At 32.8% G+C, this 24,226-nt stretch overlaps 1 protein-coding gene and 1 pseudogene across 1 annotated transcript; both read left to right on the top strand.

Moving 5' to 3' along the window:
* The window catches only part of LOC120170710, a 46,188-nt pseudogene extending 25,083 nt beyond the window's left edge, over window positions 1-21,105 (top strand).
* On the top strand, window positions 19,657-20,511 carry LOC120170641 (beta-glucosidase 47-like). Its single transcript, XM_039178566.1, has 3 exons — window positions 19,657-19,888; window positions 19,974-20,089; window positions 20,208-20,511. Exons 1-3 carry the CDS (start codon window positions 19,853-19,855, stop codon window positions 20,410-20,412), a joined length of 357 nt encoding a protein of 118 aa, XP_039034497.1. The 5' UTR covers window positions 19,657-19,852; the 3' UTR covers window positions 20,413-20,511.
* Window positions 21,106-24,226: the final 3,121 nt, after the last annotated feature.

Genomic DNA, 24,226 nt, shown 5'->3' with positions numbered 1-24,226 from the left:
ACCTCAAATTTTTGTTTTTGTTTTTTTAATTAGTCCTTATATTTAGATTTTAGATATTTTAGTCTTAATTTAGATTATTTTATTTTATTTTTTTAGATTAATTCGTTAAATTTAAATTTATTTTAATTTAGTCCATTGTTAGGTTTGTTTTCTTTCATTAGGTGTTTATATTTATTTCGAATGATGATATGTTTACATAGGTATGAGTATGTGAATAATTCATTAGTAAATTGCATGTCATCTTTTTTATATAAGAATTTTATGTTATCATCATGTGTATAACTTGACATAATTACATAATTGGATTAAGTGTAATACCCTTTTACTTTAAAATTGTTAGAATGGCTTGTCTTAACTCACTAGAGAGTCGTTTTTGACGATTTTAATTTAAAAGTGTATCCCATTATTAACACTTAAAAAAATGGTTTGTCACCTTAAAACTTGGGAATGAAAGAAAAAGAAATATTCAGTTATTTAAAATTTTCAAGAAAAGGTTGTTAGAACTTATCTAAGATCTGGTCTCGATATTTTTAAATAATTGAATATTCTTCATCTTTCTAATAAGGTTGGGTAATTTTAATTTAATCTATTTTGATGCATGTGAATATTATAATGGAATTATAATATTTCTTTATTTCGATTGAAGTAAGAATTAATTACCTCAGGTTATGAGAGATTTATTTCTTCTCAATATGAAATAATTTAATATTATTATATTTCATGGTAAAATTCATATTTTGGTTGTTTTATGGGATCAAAAATCAAATCAAATTAAATTCGAATTTGTAATTTTCTTTGCAAAGACATTAATTAATTGAATAGGTACTGATTTAGGGTGCTATGGTGGTGTTAATCATTCCCCACGCGTAACCGACTATCGAACTCCATTTTTGGTAACACAGACCTCAACTTGTCGTTTTAATTAAAATTAATTTTTATTTAAAATGACAAAATGTTTTGGGTGCCCAATCACTCCCTAATCAAATATTGGTGGTGACTCCTCGAACCGTACATTTTTATTTTAAAAAGGAATCCCAAATTTTTCGAAAGGAGAGGTTTTTTAAAATCACATTACTTTTTAATTAAAAATTAATAAATTAAAAGGTAAATTAAAAATTGGTGTGGTTTTCAAAATCTCACTTCTCACTTTTTAAGAAAAAAATCGTTTAAAAAACTTGGCGACTCCGCTGGAGATTTTTTTAGAGAGTCAGACTTATAGTCGATTAGTTAATTGTCTTTGCAGGTGATAGTTATAAGTTCGTTCTAATTTGGTTTTTGATCCATTGTTTGGTTTTAAATAAGTTTTGTTGCATTATGATTTGTAATTTGATTAACAAATAAATAGTTGTCTTTGCAGGTGATAGTTATAAGTTCGTTCTAATTTGGTTTTTGATCCATTGTTTGGTTTTAAATAAGTTTTGTTGCATTATGATTTGTAATTTGATTAACAAATAAAGTTGTACTAACGTGTGATTTACATGTTTCAGCTTTCTGATATTTACTTTAGTCTTTTTTTTTTTTTTGGATTGAGGCAAAGGATTATGAGTTTCCCCCACTATCGCTATAACCTTTCGATATTTAGAGTCTTCTAACTGTGCTCTGTCCCGTTAGGTAGAGGCGAACACTTTGCTTACGTGAGAAAAATTATTTTTCTCCGCATGGGCTTTAGCAAGTAACCTCTGGGGTACATATGCCTCATATTTATGAGTGAAACATTGAGTTTCCTCACATGGACATGGGGAAATGCATCATCTCGAATTGAACTCGATTTGTTTTAAGTCTATAATTGGTGAGGATCGGGGGTCTGACAAGCCCAAGGGGACACCAGCAAATGATAATTCGAGGACCCTGTTAGTGATACCAAAACTCTACCCATCTGATACTGAATCTCTGTTTGCGGTTCTTCAAAATTCACAAAGGGGAAACTCATTCTAAAAGTTTCCTCGAATTTATTTATTTTTGCAAGAAGTATGAGAACTAGAAAAGTATGCGGTTAGGTTTATTTCTCGAACAAGCATGCAAATTAGATATCACGCGGTTAGTATTTTTTTTGTGAATAACAAAGCATGTGGGTAGATATCATGTTGGGTAGGATCTACTAAAGAATGATTGGGTAGCCAACATGTGAGGGTAGATTTTATTTAACAATTACGATAATTGTTATCTTGTTGTTTATCTTATGTGTACTAACTCATTTTTTTATGTGTCTATTTTATTTTGATTTTATTGCATTTTTCGTCTTCATATCATTCAAATGTGTTAATTCGCAAGTGATTGACTAATAAGAAGGTTGGTTATAATGATACAAGAAATTATTAATCATGTAGTCAAAATCGGGAGATCCTAAGATGTTCAAATCATCCATGAAGAAGGACGTCCGATGAATGAAGAAATCTGAAGTTGATTGAAGACTTCCTTTAAAGGTGCAAAGGCCGATATGTTCCCTCATAAGATAGATACAATCATACCAAGGAAGAGAAGACCCTTCATAAAGACATGAAGACCATTTCGTATTGGAAGTAAGATTGGAGATTTTAATATTCAATTTAAGGATACCCGACGTCATCAAAGTTGATAAAATACTCCGACAACTTTGGGGTGCAATGTTAGATTCCATGAAGAGTATGACTCAAAGAAATAAAGAAATGAAGAATTACATTTATATTTTGACTACATGGTGTAATGAAATCTTGTTGTCTAAATTAAGGTTGTTCTATGGTGGTCACTTTTGGAATTAACACTTTTTACTTTTGCATTTGGCATCCATATTTGCATTCACATTACTTTAATTTAAGCATTTTTACATGCATCAATCATGAAAATGTGAGAGTAACTCGTGAAGGATATTGTGACAGAAGCTCTGAAAGTAAATTGAAGTTACCTGGAGCGTGTCTATAGAAAGATCAAAAGTAATGAATGAGATATTAGCACGTGTTGGTAGGATTGAGAAAATTCAAGAGCAGTTCGTAAAGACCTAACATGAGATAATCGATCAAGCAAAAAGGTTTTAGAATGAATTAAGAGAACAAATGACCAAATATGGTGAATGTTGTGATCCATGGAGAGACGTCACTAGAGGATCTTGTTGTAAAGGATTTGGATATGATTATGAATGATAGTGTTGAAACTGAAATGACAGGGGAAAATGATAAAGGCCTGTTAAGAGGTCGGATATTTCAAGCCGGCTCTAAAAATCAAATGTGGTTGTACAGGGTTTCACTGGACCAACAATGAATGAAGAAGTATTGAGAGATAAAGTTCCCTTGTGAGAGATAAGCTTGACTCAAAGAAGAGAAGAATAGTGGAAGTTCAAATTCCAGTGAAGAGGGCTAGAAAGGACAAGAAGGAAAAGAATAGGATACCACTCGTTCCGATTCCAGAATCATATTCAGACTTGTTACTATTTCTCTTCTAATGTGGCCTCCTAACCCCAATTCCTCCAAGGCCTCATACTTATTTGTGTCTAGATTGGAAATGTGTCAAAAATTCATGCGGCTATCATTTTGGAGATTTTAGCCACTCTACGAAAAGTTGTGTGATTATCAGATTAAAGGTTCAAAATCTCACCGCGGAAGGGTCATTATACTTTGAAGATGGAAAACCTAACCTCCTCGTAAGCTTAGAACTTACTGATAAGGGAAAATCTGCAAGCCAATGTTTCCCACAAGATGTTAGCCAAAAAGTTGAACCTTCAAAATGAATATCTCAATGATCATTCATTATGTCCTCAAGAGGATCATAATAAAGGCAATGAGAAGAGGAAGTCAAAGGAACTTCTACTTAATTTTCCTTTATTTTCATACATCAAAATATACCCCAAGTTTCTTGAAGCTCAACTGATTACTCCACGTCTAGCTAAGCCTCTGTTACCCCCTTATCCGAGTTGGTATAATGAGAAAGTTTTTTGTGAATATCACGTAGGAGCCCGAGGTCACTTCATCGAGAATTGTGGTAACTTAAAATGATAAGTCCAAGATCTTTTAGCACATGGAAGTATAGAGGTGGATGTTAACGATCAGTCGGTTTCACTCAAACAGTTGGGAGTCAGCCTCTAGAGTGGAGTTGATAGGGTCAAGACAAATGAAGTGCATAAGGAAAAAGGTGAAATCAAAGAAAGCAAAATATGTGAGACAGATTTAAAGGATTCAACTCTCGAGACTTCTCTGATGCAGAAAAATGAGAAGAAAATGAGAAATGACGAGGCAGAAATTAAAAGAGAAGTAATTCAAGACTAGCCACAAAAGATGTCTTGGAAAAATACGACCCTCAAGGTTTTTCAAGTACCCATTTCTGACTTGTTATCTCATTTAATTAAGAATCAATACCTCACCCCAAGGCCCTTAAGAGGGAAGATTAGCCCATTTGCTTATGGCTATGACCCGAATAGTGCTTGTGATTTTCATCTAGGGGCATTTGGTGATCCAATTGACAAGTACATACCGTTGATGGAAGAGATAGAAAGGCTGGTCGATAAAGGAGTCCTGACAGGAGAAATGATCGAGAGATAGGGAGCGAATGCGGATGAAGACACTAATCCAATTAGACATTCAGCATTTTAGGAATAATGGGGCATCCTAATGAGTGTTTATTCCATTTTAAAACATCTTGTTTGAATTTGTTTTTCATCATTTCTTAGTTTTTTGTAAGAATATTTAAATGAATTTATGCTACTTTAAAGATGGTGATCATTGAATTAAATTTGCAACTTGAAATTCTTTGAATATCAACTGAATTAAAAACTCTGTAAATGATCGTAGTTATAGTTCTTTGGCAAAGTGAAAAGATTGAAAACTGGTAAAACAAAGACATTGGACCTTATCCCCAGAAGATACGCTCGAACACAATACCCTTTTATTGCATGGACCGATATAGCCTTCTCCTATCATAAGGGAATGAATAGGAGGCTCGGTATTCAAGTATGCATAGGAGGGACAGCATAGGGCATCTTTTGTGTATGTCATTACAAAACTGACTAGACCATACTTTTGTTGATGACGTTCAATGATGATTATGATCTTTACAGATGGAATAGTCGAGTAGATGAATCTAGTTTAGGTTAGTTTCTTTGAAATTGAACTCTAAGGATAGGATTTTCTGATTGTTAAAAACACCTAGATTATAATAGGTTCTTCTTGACAAACTTAAGAAATTGGATTCGTATACCCATATTATAATATTATATTTATACAATAAAGCTTGAGCTGTCCCTCTAGAGTAATTGGTTAAACGCCCTGGCTTTATGGATAAGATTCAGCTAACCTGATAAAGGTGATTATAATATATATATTCAATAAAGCTTGAACTTTTCCTCTAGAGCAATTGGTTCAACACCCCGGCTTTATGGATAAGATTCAGCTAGCCTAATAAAGGTGATTACTGAATTCAGCTAGCCAAACCATGGCAAATTTATCTAAATAAGGAGTTTCGGTAAATAGACTAAGGGAGTTAAGGAACACCTGTTATAGTCAATTTCACACGAGCACTCAGGAATTTCAATTTTAGACTGAAATTTTTACACTACCTTTGTTAGAGGAGTCTACAAAGCTTGAACAAATGGAAGATTTCAGAGAACTGAAATAGAAGTGTTCTAGAAAGTCTAGTAATTGATATGCTAGTTACGTCATTTTGTTCGCATCGATTAAAATACCAAGCCAATAAATAGGGCCATGTCGCAATGTTCACAAGGGCCGAGAAAGAAATGTCATTTTGATGGCCGAAACCTTAGAAAATAGGAATCCAACCTAAAGTCAACCCATCAATTTTGACAATTGTCAAAGAGTTATAACTTTGAAAACATTAATGAACTGTTATTCCTTTGATATTCTGTGAATTCATGTTTATGATTTGATTCGATTGTGAGCCTGAATTAAGGGGCAATGTTTTACAAAATTCTTATATTCTTTGATTTCTAAAATAAAAGAAATGAGAAAAACATTTTCAAACAGGACAATCTCAAATGTGAAAGGTCTTTAAAGTTGGAGAGGCTTATTTTGCCTCCATTGTAGAAAAATAAACGATATCAAAACAATGAAGCATTCCACAATATTGAAAGCAAGTGGTCTGAGAGATTAGAAGGACTTGAGAATAAAACTTGTAACACTTTCTTATGACGTTGTCGATAATCAATCGAGAAGCATATGATTACCTTATTTGAAAGGGGTACATATCCCAGCTCATGGCATAATGAGACCAATCAATGATGAAGTTTTCGCATCCAAATAGGGATGAGTCGTGAATACTCATATTGGGGCATGACCAAACCCACATCATGTAGAAATAACAAGGTTTAGACCAAGAAGACACTGAGAATAAGCCTCATAAATTGGAGTGTCAGGGGAAGATCTTGAGTTTGAGTAGAGCTTACCTTGTAAAGTAAACCAGTTGAGCATAAATTAACTGTATATTCCTGGAAAAATAACTCTGATAGCGCGATTGTGTCAAGGATAGAGATGGGCATCAGGGACATATTTCCGACCATAGCAAGAATTCGAGAGAGAAAACACTTCATCCGAAATGAAGATAAAAAATAAAGACATGAAGAAGATTGAAGATTATCATATGGCTCTTCAAAAATGCAAGCTTGAAATTAGATGTTGCTACACTGATATCTGAGTAAACCTTGGGAAGAAGTGATCAAGTGGAAGAATACTGAATTCCCCACTTTGGAGTCAAAGAAAATTTAATCACCATTTATGTATTCATGAGAATATCATTTGCATAAAAGAAGATGCATTACATTGCATTTGCATTTCACACATAAACATATGTTTTTACAGATTTTCCAGTGAAAAGAGAAGATTCATGATGTCAAAATCTCAGCAAGTTAAAAGATAGGATTCAAACCTCAAATATAGGGAATCATGTTTAGAGAGGTAGACCCTGAAGAACAGAGAGGCCTAATCCATAAAAGAAGCATTACTTTGAAGTGGGGACCATCAGATGTAAGAGAAAAAACAAAGATTCTAGGGTACAGAGAAGCGGATCAATTGATTAAAAGGACTTGTACACGTGAGATTGGGGCAAGTCAAACAGATTCAGAAAGTAAATCACTTCGTTGAAAGATAATGGAATAAATTGATAGATAAGTCAATCTATAGTGTTGTTTCCTTGACTTTATTGCGTAGAAGAGTCGATATTTTAATATTGTTCTATTTGACTCTTTCGTGAAGAGAAATCAACCTTTTAGTGGTGTTGTCATTGACTTTCTCATGGAGAGACGTCAACCTTTTAGTGATGCTATTCTTGACTTTCTTGTAAAGAGAAGTCAATCTTTCAATGTTGTGATTCTTGACTTTCTCAAAAGAGGATTTAACTTTTTATTGATGTCATTCTCAATTTGACTTTATCACGGAGAAGAGTCAACTTTTCAGTATTATCATTTCTTAACTTGACTGTCTAGTGTAAAACAGTCAACCTGTCTGTAATGTTGCCTTTAGTCCTGACTCTCTTAAAACTTGTGTCATAGAAAGTTCATTTTAGTCTTCCCAAAGATTATTCCCTAATGAACCTTCTCATTGAGATTTTGAGCCTTATTTCTCTAGAAGCCTCAATTTAATCTTTCTTGATATCGTTTCCCTAGAAACCTCAACCTCATCTTCCATAAGATTATGTCTCCATAAATTAACCTTGTCAATTTTGGGTCATTTATGTGAAAGTTCTAATTTTGTCTAAAAGACCTTTTCACTTTCTTAAAAGATTAATGTTAAATGAATTACATTATTGCATTCTACATTCAGATATGTTGTACTTTCAAGATGAATATTTTATAGGTTTTTCAAGAAAAATAAAGATTTATGACAAGCAAGAGTCATTAACCAATTCAAAGTCCCAAGAGGAGAGGTTCAAATGGCATTTGAGTCAAGACAGATTTTCATATATAGTGGTTGCGAGACAAGCTACCATAGAGAGATGGATTCTCAAAAATTCTATCAAATTCTAAATTTTTCGATTATAATATTTCCAAATTTTCAAGCATACACTAATGATTGGTAATGTTTGATTTTCAGGTTCGATATTTGAATTAAATCAATCTTAGCCTTCATGGAAGAATAGTGAAGCAAATCCAGTTTGAGTCTTATCTCCCTGAATAAATAGTGGAGAAAAGACATTTTCTAAAGTTGATCTGTCTACTTGAAGAAGAGGCACAAATCCAGTCTGATTTCCCCTGAATAAATGGTGGAGCAGGAACATATTCCAACATGGATTTGTCTACCCAAAAAAGAGGCACAGATTCAGTCTGATTTCACCTGAGTGTATGGTGAAGCAGACAAGTCTTACAACATTGATTTTTCTACCCGAAAAAGAGGCACATATCAAGTTTGATTGCCCCTAAATGTATGGTAGAGTAGGCACGTATTCCAACATGGATTTGTCTACCCGAAAAAGAGGCACAGATCAAGTTTGATTTCCCGTGAATGAATGGTAGAGCAGAAATGTCTTCCCAAATTGATCTGAATACCCAAAAAAAAGAACAGATAAAGTCCGACCTACATTGAAATTGCAGTGAAACGGATTTCCCATGGAAATATTGGTTGCCTTGGGATGAAAACTGGTGTCTTTAGTCTTTGTCTTACTTTTGTGGTACTATAGTAGACAAAGAGTGGCAACTGTAGACACCTGTTTTGTTCAGGATTTTTATTGTTTTTATTTTTATTGTTAATATAATTATTAAATATTAATTTAATTTGTTATTTTGTTATTTTGTAGGCTATTACAAATAACCAATTTGGGTCCATGCAAGCCCAAGATCATTACAAGACCTATTGTTCCCTGACCCAAATCAATTGAAAGCCCATCTCCAGCCCAAATATCTTCAGCATATTCTTTCCATCCAGCACACGACAGTAGCATCACAACAAGCCAACAACCGAGCTACATCTGTCCTAACCACTTTGACAGCTCACATTTCCAGCACCAATGGTCTTGACTCTTGTTAAGAAAAAAATAACGGACGTTTCCATGCTTATCTCCTGGAAGAAAACGGTTATGGGAAAGGGGGCAGCAAAGAAAAACCGAGAGGATCAGGCTATTATATTTCATGAGAGAGCATTTTTCATCTAGGAAAAAGATAGAAACAAATTATAAACAGGGACTGGGGTTCTTCTTCTGCCATATTCGAAAAAGAAAAAGATGTATTTGGCCCCCAATAGTTAATAAACAAGCAGTGTAAGCAAAAGGGTTTTGCTCCCTCTGTTTTTGGTGAATTAACAGAAAGGAGTAGCAATTTCTTAAGGTATTCAATTTCATTGTTTATTTCCAGTGTGTGGTGTGTGTGTGAGTGTGTTGTTTCGAAATAAAAAAATGGGGATACTCCTTTCGTTTTTTGTAAAGCAATACCAATACAAGTTTTTTTATTTTATTTCCAGCAACCATTTTTTTATTTTTTTCCTTGATTCGAAATACAGAATAAAGAGGGGTGGAGTTCAATTTGTTTACCTGAGACGTTCAGGTTCCCTCACTAGAGTCTACCACGCTTAGGTGAGGTTACCATCACCGATGAACGACGGTTTGCATGTTGGTTTAATTGCTGAAATTCAAGGAATTGAAGGGTTGGTCTCCCTTAGTAGCCATTCGAGAGCTTAAGGAGTGAGATAATAAAACAACATATAGATGTTAAGAGTGGTCTAAAGTATATAAGGAAGTTAAGAAGAAAGGTTTATTTTACATGTATTGCCTTTTCTTCTCGTCGGACTAAGAGTTGGTCGTCGGGGTCAGTTCTCGGTAATCAAGTGTCTTTGGGTTGTATAGGGGGTTTCATTTTTGGTATTTTTATGGAATTTATATCATAAAAGAGAGAGGATTTGGGTTATTTGATGGTCTGAGGTTGGTTCAACACCGATTCATGGTGGATTTATTCGTTTTGGGTCTCGATCGAGAGTGGAAAGAAAGAGTAGAGGAGAGTTGACTTTTAGATGGATTATGTTGGTCGTTTGGGTTTTGTGTGGTCATGATAGGTGGTGACCGGAGTAAGGGAGGCCTCTAGCGTACGGTGACTGGCATGAATAGCTTTGGAGCTCTCAGGGAAAAAGAAGATAAGTCAAGAGGCGACTGTTTGGGTTTGGAGAGAATATGAATAAAGGGATTGAAATTATAATTAGGTTTGGTTTTAGATTTTGTATTAAATTAGTGAAATTAGCTTTATATTAGAGTTTAGGGGTAATTTTGCTTTAGGTCCCTATAAATTAAGCGCTTATTTATATCTTGGACACTAGATTTAGGCTAATTTGATTTTATGTCAATTTTATGGGCCTTTAGGTGCTATTTCTCCTTCTTATTTTGTTTAGAACTTGTTTAGGTTTAGAACTGGGTAGATCATGTTTTAAATCCCCATAAATTTGCCTTGTTTTTTTTTTATTTAGGTCACTGTCATAATTTTGATCTCTCATGCTTAATTTACTTTCACTTTCAATATAGTCACTATGTCAGAATTTGTTGAGTTCATTTAAATTGTGTCCTCGAATATTGTTGCTATTTTTAATTAGTCCTTATATTTAGATTTTAGATATTTTAGTCTTAATTTAGATTATTTTATTTTATTTTTTAGATTAATTCATTAAATTTAAATTTATTTTAATTTAGTCCATTGTTAGGTTTGTTTTCTTTAATTAGGTGTTTATATTTATTTTGCATGATGATATGTTTACATAGGTATGAGTATGCGAATAAATCATTAGTAAATTGCATGGCATCTTTTTTATAAGAATTTTATGTTATCTTCATGTGCATAACTCAACATAATTACATAATTGGATTAAGGGTATTGCCCTTTTAATTTAATATTGTTAGAATGACTTGTCTTAACTCACTAGAGAGTCGTTTTCGACGATTTTAAATTAAAAGTGTATCCCATTATTGACACTTAAAAAAATGGTTTGTCACCTGAAAACTTGGGAATGAACGAAAAAGAAATATTCAGTTATTTAAATTTTTTGAGAAAATGTTGTTAGAACTTATCTAAGATCTAGTCTCGATATTTTTAAATTATTGAACATTCTTCATCTTTCTAATAAGGCTGTGTAATTTTAATTTAATCTATTTTGATGCATGTGAATATTATAATGGAATTATAATATTCCTTTGTTTCGATAGAAGTAAAAATTAATTACCTCAGGTTATGAGGGATTTATTTCTTCTCAAGATGAAATAATTTAATATTATTATATTTCATGGTAAAATTCATATTTTGGTTGTTTTATGGGATCAAAAATCAAATTAAATTTGAATTTGTAATTTTCTTTGCAAATACATTAATTAATTGATTAGGTACCGATTTAGGGCCATGTGGGGTGCTAACCCTTCCCCACGCGTAATCGACTTCTGAACTCGATTTTTGATAACGTTGACCTCAACTTGTCGTTTTAATTAAAATTAATTTTTATTTAAAATGACAAAATGTTTTTGGGTGCCCAATCACACCCTAATCAAAGATTGGTTGCGACTCCTCGACCCATACGCTTTTATTTTAAAAAGGAATCCAAATTTTTCGAAACGATAGGTTTTTTAAAATAACATTAATTTTTAATTAAAAATTAATCAATAAAAGGTAAATTAAAAATTGGTGTGGTTTTCAAAATTTTACTTCTCACTTTTTAAGAGAAAAATCGTTTCGACAGTGGGGAAGGTGGTATAAAAGTTTATTGGCTGATCATTCAAAAGTGAAGGAACAGCAGCAAGCAGAAGATGCTAAGAACGGCCTTTTGCGTTATTAGCTTGTTCCTACGTCTTTTTGATTGAAGCTAAGCCATCTGAACCCATCTTCGTATATAGCTTGTAAAGTTCAGATAGGCTGTGTGTCGGAGTTGAACGTTCGGGTCAATTTGTTTGTAATTCAATCCGGATACTTTTAGGTCCAATGCTACATGTATGTATCTCTTTGCTGCAATCATTAACCGCCTTGGGTTCAAATTATGAGTTTGGTCCCTAACTATACTCAAATTTTAGATTTAGTCCCCATATTTTGATTGAAAAATCTTTTTTTCCCTACAATCAGTTAAAATAAAATCTTGGAAATTTAGAGATTGTCTAAATTTTGGACTCATTTAACCCCACAAAAGGTTATTCCAATTAAAGGTCAAATTAGTTTTAGGTTAGAACTATTATGGGTTAGATCATTTTGATTCAAGTTAGTTTTTTATTGAATCATTTTGATTCAAGTTAGTTTTTTATTGAATCATTTTGAATTTAAGTCAATTTTGAGTATGAGTTAAATTGCTTTTTGATTTATTAGGGTTTCAAATTCAAAATGATTATGGTTTCAGGTTAATTCAAATTTATGAATTAATTAAATTATGTCAAGTTTGTATTCAATCGTTTATTTTTTTTATACAAATTAGTTTTGTGTTCGAATTGTTATAGATTGAAGTGAATTTTAAATTTGCTTTATTTTGAATTCAAATCGAGTATAAGAGTTAAGGGTTCCGATTTATTACATGTTTGAACATTTTAAGTTCAAGTCAGTATAGATCTATGTCATTTCAGAGTTGAGTCAAACGTTTTCAAGTAATTATCTTTAACTATAAAATCATATCAAGTTTGAATTTGTTAGGATTATTGAAGAGGCTCAATGGACAACCGAAAAAGTGCAAAGGGGTTAATTTAAAGGAATTGAATTTAGGGAGTAAAGAGAAAAAAAAGATAAGACAATTTGGCACAAGGATTTAAAGTGGTTCGACTTATCAACCAAGTCTACATCCACTACCTTAGCTCCTCACTAAAGATTTTCTAACAAATTCACTAATTTGTTCTTTCTTTTTCAAGGACAAAGAGATAACATTTACAACTCTCTATCTTTTCAATGTATAAGATATAACCAAAACCCTTTACAAAGGAAAAAGAGTGTAAACAAATAAACCTCTAGAAAGGAAGGTGTTTACAAAATAAAAGCTCACAAAAACACAAATAATTACAAGAGAGTTGAAAATAAGAATGAAAAACTCTTCTCTTGTGTTTGATCGCTTGGATAGGTGTTCTCACCCTTCTTCAAGTGTCTTGAACTTGTATTTATCTGTTGGAATGTTGTTGTGACCGTTTCTAGCCGCTGGAGGTTGTTTGGAGCCGTTGGGGATAAAGTTTCGTGCAAAATAAAGTTGCCCAGACCAAGGGGTATCAGTACTCCTAAAGGGAGTATCGATACTACCTTTTTTATATTTAAATTCAACTAGCCGTTACTAGCTGTTGGGGCATGATGGTATCAATATTATGGAAATGGTATCGGTACTACTATACATAGTAGTATCGGTACCCCTTTGGGTATCGGTACCATTTTTGCATTATGAAATCTGAGCAAAGCTGGTAGTATCGGTACTACCTAGTGAGTATCAATACTTCCCTTACCTTTGGTATCGGTACCATATGAACAGTATCAGTACTTGTTCAATTGTTATCGATACTGTAAGAACAATATCGGTACTACTTATACAGAAAATTATTTTGTGCTCAATTCCAAACTTTAAAAGACTTTGAATTATTTTTGAATACTTTGAATAAATTCAATTCAAGTCCAAAAACATTTTGCCTTAAATTGTTATATCAAAATATAGTTCAACAGAATTCATTTTGATTGGTGGAGTTTTCTTATTCGTTCAGCTAATTATTGAGGTCAAAATTCGTAATACCCCAAATTTTGGTTAGTGATTATAATGTAAGTTTTGAAAGTTTAGTAGCTAAAGAATAAACTTTGTAAAAGTTCAAGGACCAAAGATATAATGTTTAAAAGTTATATATTTTGGACCATAAATGAATAGTTTATTCTGAAATTAACGTATTCGTGGGAATCATAAATTCGATTCAGGATTTGTAGTAAAAACTATGAAGCAATAAAGTCTGATAAGGAATTGGATAATCAGATCGAACCAGAATTTCATAAAAATTTTAAGGATGGTAGATAAAGGTTGGAAATATTATTTACATATTTTAGAACAATGAAATTTATCACGGATAAGTGGAATTGAAATTAATTTTCCCTATTTAGCCGAAATTGGGAAAATTTAGTGACTAAATTGCAAATTTTTAAAAGTTGCATGGCCAAATTAGAAAGTCAAATTAAATTTGGTTCATCTTTGAATAAGACATATTAAAATGGAAAATATTTCCGTGGCAATTTGTAATTATCAAGGTTCATTATTGGTATAAGTGGAATTTCTCATTAATTGAATTTTAAATTTAATTAAATTAGTTTAAAGCCATGTGTAATAGATGAAAATTACTAGAAAAATCAAGAGAAAATTTGCTCATCTTCTCAAACTTGGCTGAAACTCCATAGCCACCCAAGGTGATGATTTTGTTTTGATTTTTAAATCTACATGGTTGATTTTTGGATTAAGCTATTTGATAGATAATTAATCCTCTTGAAATTCTCTATCATTTGGTATAAAAATTACATGGAAATCATGTTTAGATGTTGAGTTTCATAAATTGGGTGGTTGAAGAATATGTCTGATTTTGAAGAGTTGTTGGATAATTTTTATGTTATTGATGTTGTATATTAACTATAAAGCATGAGTGATGATTAAAATCAAGTGTAGGGGCTTTTACGAAATTCGGCCATATTAGGGTTCATTGAGGATTGGTTGAATTTTTATTGAATTTGATGTTAAGATGATTGGAATAGCATGACTTTGTTGTTAGGAGGTTGAATTCATGCTTGAAATTGAATGAAAAGTTTACCCTAGTCACTTTGGGAAATTCGACCATAGGGATAAAAATAAGTAAAAACTGTTGAAATTTTTTCTATGGTCTAGAATTGATATTAGATGTGTTCTACATGCTTTGGTGATTGAGCTGGACTAATTTGGAACCTTAAGATAGTAAAAGGACCATTTTTGCAAGTTTTGGAAATTACGAGACATTGATGAGAAAGTGTGCAATTATGAGCATTCAATAATTAAATGTTAATAATAATTAATTATTGAATGTTGAATTTTAAGTTAGAATGTTGAATTGGGACCAAAGTGCAATTTTGGTGAAATTCTAGTGGAATTCGAATGGTCATGGAATGTAGGGACTTGATTGCAAATTTGTAAATGTGAAAGCACTAGTTGAGTAGGGAATTACAATGTTGGAAATTTTAGTGTTTGATTTGAGATAAATGGAAATGATGAAGGATCAATTTGAGTTAAATGGAAATGTTGTTGTGAATTCTAAAAAGAATTCATAAAAGTGATTTAAGTGCAAAGTTTATGAAAGTTGAAGGGTTAGTGATGAGAATGAATATTTATGGAATTGATAATTGTTTTTGAAAAGGTTGAAGTAATTATGGAATAGTGATTCGGTTTTATATCGATTAAGTATCGATTTTTATTTTATAGAATTTTATGTTATAAAGTTTAGATTATGTTAGTATAAAACTAACATATAGTTTGAATACTTTGTGTTATGTATGTGATGTCATACATACTACGACAAACCTTACGATCCTAGCGATTCAAAAGGGAAGGAAAACACACACGAGTAAAAGCATATTGTATACAAGGTTCAGTAGTAAGGAAAATGTGAGAGCAATTTATTTATTTATTTATTCTGATTGAGGAAGACTTGCGATGAGTCAACCTCGTATTATTTTTAAAATATGATTTAATTCTGAATATGGAATATTTCTGTAATGATTATACAAAGGTTTTATGAATTTTTTAGGGTATGAACTGCCCAAGTAATGGTTTTGATAATGATGATTTAGAAATGATTCTGTTTTGGAAGTGTTTGATTTAAATGAATATGATATGATCTGAAAGCTCATTATATGTTGCATTAAGAGTCGTAGGTATATTTGACATGCAATAAAGTTGAGTAATTCTGATTCCAATCTGGTACATTTGTGTACATTATGTATTGCATCGTTGGTGCAAATGATATAATTGCACTTGGAGTACAAAAATTTGATTCTGATGATAGCACCTGGAGTGCTTAGTGCGCAAATATGTTTGACTCACTTACCTTGCATTCTCTTAAATATACATTGGGCTATGAAAATGAAATAAATAAGTTCTCAAATGTCTGAATGGAAAAATATATGAAATAATTATTATGTCAGATATTGATTATCATGATTTTGTTCTTATGTCTGATATTGATTATCATGATTTTTACAAAATCATGAGATGGTGATTTTCAGGTTTCTGATGAAGAAAATGGCTTGAATATCGGTTTGAAAGTCCTATGATTTTATTTGAGTTATATTTTAATGTTTTGACGTATTTATGATATTTTTAAGTTACATCTCACCTTAAATTATTACCGTCTCACTAAGTTTATCTTACGCGTGATGGTTTTTATGTGTAGGTTCAGATAAAGAAAATGATGTGAAATGAGGAGACTCCCAATCATCTTTTTGAAAATAGTATCTACCGACCATATCAGTAAGACATTTCTGATGTTCTTTTGACTTTTTAGTGGCATGTATATTATATATGTTTGTTTGTTTTGATGGATTTATTTAAAATGGTATGTAATAGTAAATTAGGACAATTCTATTTTGGCTATCCTTAACTATATCTGAAAATATGAATGAATAGTGTATATATATTATGGTAAACATATATTTAAATAGTTTTTAAACTAAACAATGTTTAGGCAGTTTTATTTAGTTTATGAAACAACATTAAGCTGTCCAATTGATGATTAAAATCAATTTTGTTTTGGATAATAAAATATTATTTTATAAATATACGCGATTAATTAAATAGTTTTAAATTGTTAAATGAAAGTTTCATAATGAAACATAATTTTAAAGGGTTATGTACGAAGAATGTTTGAAATGTTAATATAACATCTTTAACTCGTATTTTGAGAAGTACATGGGTTATGGGTGTGACAAAATTAAATATTAAAAGATGAAGGTTGGATTAGATTGTTAAGTAAGAAATGTTCAACTTGCTGAACCACCCTTCCTTTATTTGGGATTTAATTACAAGTTAATTCTGAATCATACAAAGATTCTTACGAAACCTCCCAGCTAAGGAGATTTGCCTTTCATCATTCTTCCTATTGTTTATTTCTTTTACTGCCTATTGAAAATTCAGTGGCTTTTTGTTCCTTTTGTATATGTTTTATCTGCCTCAAATATTCTATATTTGTATAATATGTATCAAAGATCAATGGAGAATATATGCATAATACATTGCATTATATAATACAATAATCAAAGTTTGATATTTGGTAATTGCAGACAACAGCCCGTGCCAGGCAGCCATGGATATCTCCTTGGAGCTTTACATTGGTGTCTCTCTCTTACAGATTTTGTTCTCAACTCATTCCATTTCATGCAAGCTGCTAACTTCGAGACAAAGCTTCGACAATCTGTCTGTGTTTCCTTCCGACTTTCTCTTCGGAACAGCCTCTTCTGCATATCAGGTTTGTCTAACTCATCTTTAATCCCATGAAGAATGAACATTTTTTTTGGTCTTTTTTGTTTGTTTGATAAATTCTGGGTTTTTGGGGGTTGAACAAAACAAAAATCTGGGTTTTGACAGTACGAAGGTGGATACTTGAGTGATGGTAAAGGCTTGAACAACTGGGATGTCTATTCTCATAAACCAGGTATCTCCATTTCCTTCCACCTTTAGAAGCACCATTCTTGTTTTGCTTGGTGCTTGGTGCTTGGTGCTTGGTGCTTGGTGCTTGGTTTTAGTACGGTCAAATTCCATAAAAGATCTCTCTACTATTGGTTGTTTCGAAATTTAGTCCCTACTTTATTTTGATCACAAATTTTTTAATAAATATTTTTTGTCAAATGATTTTTTCTTTAATTCCGTAAAATAATTTAATATGCTTATATATATAAGGATTAGTATTGTTTTAAAGTTTAAAATTTAATTTTTATATATATTTTTGTTTGCCCACTCGATTCAAAGGCTTTGCTTTGACTACTTTGAATCGACTTGCATTACACATCTGGCTTTGGTGGGTGAATCCCCCAATAAGGAATTTTTGCATACACAATGAATCAAAATCTAGACCTTACTTAAGTAATATCAAGATGATTATCGCTTGAACCAACCGATTATACTTTAATTTTTATGAACTAAGTCTTTAAATTATTTTAATTATAAAACCTTGATCACGCATTAAATTTTATATTAGTTATTGATGTGATAATTATCAAAAAATAGTTTTTAAATTTATATTTTTTTAAATTAAGTATTTAATATTTAAAAATATAATAAAAATTAATATATTCTATAAAATCCTTAAAAATAGAAAAGGAATTGTTGAATTTATTTTTCTAAAACTATAAAATATATAAATCAAATTGTAAAGACAAAAACTATAAAATGTAATAAAAGTTCTAATCATTAGTACTTAAATTAATTGAATAAATAGTGTTTTGGACCCCCAAAATATTCTATTGGAATTGATTTTCGAATCCCAAATTATTTCATCTTTTTTTTTTAATTTGTACATTGTAATCAATTTATTAAAATAAAGAAAAAGACAACCCTACATATGATATAGAGGGCCAGAGGTGTTAATTTCGCGAATTGGATTGGGTGGGGTTTAGATGAGTTTATATATTGAGTTAATTATATTGTATATCCTTAAATTATGACTTATTCTAAATTGGTCTTTAAACTTTTAAATATTTTAATTTTATCTTCAAATTATAACTGTCATTCCAATTTAGTCTTCAAACTTTAAACCTTTTAATTTCATCTTCAAACTATGACCATTATTTTAAATTGATCCTTAAACTTTTGAACATTTCAATTTCATTTCAAACAACAACATATTCTAATCACATCTTATGTTAATAAAATTGTTAGGACAAGCTATATTATTATATGTTTGAAAAAGAAATTTTAGGTTAAACTATGGTTGGAACTAATTATATATTTTGATGAATTTGGGAATGGAATTAAAAGATTCAAAAGTTTGAGGCCCAATTTAAATGAGAGTATAGTGTAAGGATAAAATTGAAAGATTTAAATAATTTGATGGTTTGTTTGATCAAATTGAAATATCGGTGGTCAAAATAATTTTTGATCCTAGTTGAGTGGTCATCCGTGTAGTTTACCCTATAATAAATATAATATAATAAAAAAATATGGACGCAATCACAATTTAAATTCCTGATGATTGTGTGTCATGACACTCGACTCATCGGTTGCGACTTAAGAGTAATAAATTGGAATGATCATTTTACGTAGCATATCATTGTCGGTGATGCTTTCATGTAGGAAGACATTGATCTGATGCATTCGCTTGGAATCAAAAGCTATCGGTATTCCATTTCTTGGGCCAGATTTTACCTAGTAAGTCTTCTGAAAGTGTCATTTATGATCTATGAAAGGCTAAGTACGAGTTAACGGAAACCAGACTTGTAATCAAAACAGAAGGGAGATTCGGGAAAATCAACGAAGCCGGTATTGAGTTCTACGATAACCTTATCGATGAAGGATCATTTTCCTTTTTCAGATGACTATTCTTAAGTTTTTCTAGGAAAATGCCGTGTCTTGACGTTTTCGACACTTTCTGCAGGCATTCAACCGTTTATAACACTGACCCACTTCGATTGTCCTCAAGAAATTGAAGACAGATATGGAAGTTGGCCGAGTCCTCAATCACAGTAACTATATTGTTCAAGTTTCAGCTCTGAAAATGGCATCCCACATTGGCAATTAACACTCTTGGTTTCAATCTCAGGGAGGATTTTGCATACTTCGCAGACATCTGCTTTAAGTCCTTTGGAGACAGGGTGAAGTATCGGGTCACCTTCAATGAACCGGATTTCCAAGTCAAGTTCAGGTACCATACGGCTACGTTCCCACCGTAGCGTTGCTCCAGGCCATTCGGGAATTGTACTTCCGGTGATTCAGAGAAGGAGCCGTTTATAGCAGCCCACAATATCATCCTAGCACATATGGCAGCTGTTCATATCTACAGAACTAAATATCAGGTACCAATTAATGCATAAATATCTAATTGTTAAGGCAATGTGAGCTTAATATACAAGCAACAACATTTCTGCTTTTAATCTCTAGGAAGCACAAGGAGGTAGCATCGGAATCGTCCTGCAATGCTCTTGGTACGAACCAATCAGCGACTCTATAGCCGACAAGCTAGCAGCCGAAAGAGCTCATGCCTTCACCATCAACTGGTAGGTTTCTTCACTACTATCTTCTTCGACTTCATTACAAAAGAGGCCATGGTTCGAGGAATCAAGAATGTATTGTATATGTTGAGATGCATCTGATACCTACTAAACTTACATACAGGTTCCTAGAGCCAATCATATTCGGTAGATATCCTCCTGAAATGAAAAACATTCTAGGATCTATTTTCCCCGTTTTTTCAACAACCGAGAAGCAGGAGCTGAATAAAGGGCTCGATTTCATCGGAATCAACCACTACACCAGTTACTATGTCCGGGATTGCATGTTCTCCGAGTGTGAACCAGGAAACGGAACCTCAAAGACGTAAGGATTTTCGGGATAAAGCTCATAGAAAAATAGCATCCCTATAGGACAGCCTGCAAGTAACCTAAATGTATGATATCACAGCCATGTTGCATCTTAAGCTAAGCTAACAACTGAAGCCTTTTAACTATGAAGGGTGAGTTAGTTTGGCAGAATGTTTATCCTCAAGGACTGGAGAAGATTCTAACATATCTTAAGGAGAAATACCCTAACATTCCTATGATCATTACTGAAAATGGTGAGAGAAACAAAAATCTGTCACTTAAACGCGAAAAAGAACTTACCTATGTACTTATGATGTATGGTGTTCCACGTAGGATATGGTAACAAGGTTAAAGCAGAATCCACCACTGAAGAACTTTTGCATGATGTGAAACGAGCAGTACATTTCTGCAAACTTGGATGCTCTGGCAACAGCAATCAGGTAAACATTCGTTCGACAATAATAACGGTGCCAACTGAACTAAGACTAGGTCGGCATATTGAGGTGACAGAACATAAGAGATTAATGTAGTTCTCTTGAATGCTATTAGGGAAGGAGCAAACGTGAAAGGTTACTTTGCCTGGTCTTTGCTAGAGAACTTTGAATGGAACAGTGGATGGACATCATCATGTTGACTATAAGACCTTAACGAGAACACCAAAATTGTCAGCAACTTGGTACAAAAATTTCTTGGAGACCACTAAACTATGGTAAAAAATTAATGTGACCACAGAATTTTTAATTGAATCAATTAGACCACCCAAATATTTAATTGATTCAATCAAACCACCAGTCGTTAATTTTTAACAGAGGTGGTAACGTGTCCGTTAATAAAATTGGCATAATATATATTTGATCTTTAATATTTACATATTCTATCAATTTAGTCACTATTTTAATCCAATTAAATAAATTTAACTATCCAATTAAAACGTGACACGTGTCAATATATGATTGGAAAATTTTATTTATGAATTTTAAATTAATTAATTAAACAATTTTTTCTATCCAATCAGTCACTACCAAATTGAAATGAAAATAAAGGGATAATCTTGTGCTTAAGTAGAATTAAACTAGGGTCATGGTCGGGATAGAGTACCTAGGCGCCCAAACCATTGGGCCAAAGATCCCCAATGGTTTTAAGTTACAACAATTTGTATTTGTCTTTTAAAGGTTTATTAAGGATAAAAATTAAATAAATTATTCACGACTAATTATTATTTAAATTAATTGTAATTGTTTTTCTGAATTAAAAAATATTCAATTGTTATAAATTAGAATTTTTTAAAAAATTTCGGTTAATTCAAAAATTTACCGAATTAACTGAAATTTGTTCGGTTCAGTTAATAATTTTCAAATAAATTTTAGTTCAGTTAACGATTAAAGAAAAAATTCAATTAATTCGATTCAATTGGTGACCGAATTAATAATTTGAACACACGTAGTTGTAAACTTTAAAAGACAAATAATTTGTTTAATTTTTTATCCTTAACAAAGAAGGAAAGAAAGAAAATTTGTTATTGACCTCCCAACCGTCAGTGAGTGAAAATTTTGTTCCCTGAGATTCATTAACCGATTCAATACAATCATCTTTGCAATCACATCCGGGGCATAGCCAACCCTCATCATCTGGAGGAACTGTAACACAGAAAGAGGATCAAAAGTAAAGTATTATCAACATTAAAACAATTCAAAACCCAATATGCCAAATTAGTAATATAAACTAGGCAATGAAGAGCATTACTGTCTTCCTTTAGCAAAGGCGGATGCAAGCAATATTGATGGAATCCTTGGTCACAAGCACCATCAGATAGTATGATATCATTGTTGGCAGGGTGGTCCTTCGACCCGCATTTCGCGCAAAATATCTGCAATTATAGGATTTCATGTCTAAGCATTTCTAGTTCCAAGACTCAAATTATTATCATCAATGAGAATTACAAGGTCATGACCTTTGGGAGGTTGTCGGTGGTGGTGAAGTTACACAACCGGCGGCAGAAGATGCCAATGGCAACTTGCGAAAGTGAAAAAATTAAAGCAGACAAAGCGATGTTTACTTTAAAGACCACAATTGAAGAAGAAATGTTGGAGCACATCCGGGATGCTAAAACACAAGAAAGCATATGACACTTTTGTTACACTCTTTTCAAAGAAGAATGATACACGATTGCAACTTCTCGAGAATGAGTTACTATCAATGGCTCAACGCGACATGACAATTGCTCAATACTTTCACAAGGTAAAATCGATATGTCGTGAAATTTCAGAGTTAGATCTGCCAGCTCCTATTAGGGAAACCAAGGTAAAGATAATAATTATCCATAGTTTGAGACCCGAATATCGAGGGTTTGTTGCCGCTGTTCATGGATGGCCGACACAACCATCGCTTGTTGAGTTCGAAAATTTGTTTGCATGTCAAGAAGCCATGGCCAAGCAAATGAGAGAAGTCTCGTTGAAGGGTGAAGAGGAAGCGTTCTACACCAGCAAAAGCAGAGGCACTCTTTAGCGGTATACTGGCAGTGGAACTAAAAAGGATGGTGATAAGGTGAAAATTTACCAAGGAAAGGGAGGCATTCATTCAGGGGAGCTTCCAAAAATCGCGGTAATAGTAGAAAGTTTGATGGCAAGTGTTACAACTACGGGAAGATGGGTCACATGGCAAAAGACTGTTGACCAAGAAAAAGCATGTTGAAAGTAATACTGCTACTTCCAGCTCGAAGGAGAATAGTAAAGATGATTGGGATGCTGAAGCGTTATTTGCTACGGAGGAAGAAGAATTAGCTCTCACGGTAACAACACCAGAACGGACTGACTACAAGAATGATTGGATTGTGGATTCGAGCTGCTCAAATCATATGACGGGTGACAAACAGAAGTTGCAAAACCTATCTGAGTACAATAGAGGTCGTGTGGTGGTGAGAGCTGACAACTCAAGGTTACCGATAATTCACATTGGTAAGAGGATAGTTACACCTTGAAATAATTCTAACCAGGTGCAACTTCAAGATGTTTACCATGTCCCAGGAATGAGGACAAATTTTCTATCTGTGGCTCAATTGACATCATCAGGTCATTATGTCTTATTTGGTCCCCAAGATGTGAAGGTTTATCGTGACCTCAAAATCTTAGAAACACCAACAATGGAGGGACGACGTTTAGAGTCAATCTACTTGATGTCAACAGAGTCTGCATATGTAGACAGGACAAGAAAAAATAAGACATCAGATCAATGGCACATGCGGTTAGGTCACGTTAGTTATTCCAAGCTAAGTGTGATGGTAAAGAAGTCGATACTTAAGGGGCTTCCTCAACTAGACCTGAGAACATACACGGTCTGTGCGGGAAGCTAGTATGGTAAAACACATCAATTACCATATGACGAGACAAAGTTTAAAGCAAAAGAACCGTTGGAATTAGTTCACTCTGGTATGTTCGGATCAGTTAAACAACAGTCAATTAGCGGTATGCGGTACATTGTAACATTCATTGATGACTTCTCCAGGTTTGTATGGGTTTTCTTTATGAAAGAAAAATCTGACACATTTTCAAAGTTTAAAGAGTTCAGAGAGTTAGTTGAAGGAGAAGTAGGAAAGAAGATATGTTGCTTGCGCACAGACAACGGAGGAGAATATAGCTCAATCGAGTTCTCTCAATACCTAAGGGAATACCGAATACGTCATCAGTACACTTGTGCCAACACGCCACAACAGAATGGTGTAGCGGAAAAAAAAACTTACATCTTGCAGAAATTTGTCGAAGTATGCTACATACAAAAAAACGTACCGGAAAAGTTTTGGGCTGAAGCAATGAAGACTGATGCCTTTGTGATTAACAG

The sequence above is a fragment of the Hibiscus syriacus genome, unplaced genomic scaffold (genome assembly GCF_006381635.1).
Source record: "Hibiscus syriacus cultivar Baekdansim isolate YM2019G1 unplaced genomic scaffold, ASM638163v2 tig00111783_pilon, whole genome shotgun sequence".
Classification (NCBI taxonomy): Eukaryota; Viridiplantae; Streptophyta; class Magnoliopsida; order Malvales; family Malvaceae; genus Hibiscus; species Hibiscus syriacus.
Note: the sequence above shows the minus strand (reverse complement) of the source record. Positions and strands in the feature narration are given on the sequence as shown.

Bases quoted from the DNA above. Each gene is read 5' to 3' on its own strand.
- LOC120170641 (XM_039178566.1), top strand. From the start codon at position 19,853: ATGGCAGCTGTTCATATCTACAGAACTAAATATCAG. The intron at 19,889-19,973 runs GTACCAATTAAT...TTTAATCTCTAG, and splicing joins TCTACAGAACTAAATATCAG to GAAGCACAAGGAGGTAGCAT. The intron at 20,090-20,207 runs GTAGGTTTCTTC...ACTTACATACAG, and splicing joins CATGCCTTCACCATCAACTG to GTTCCTAGAGCCAATCATAT.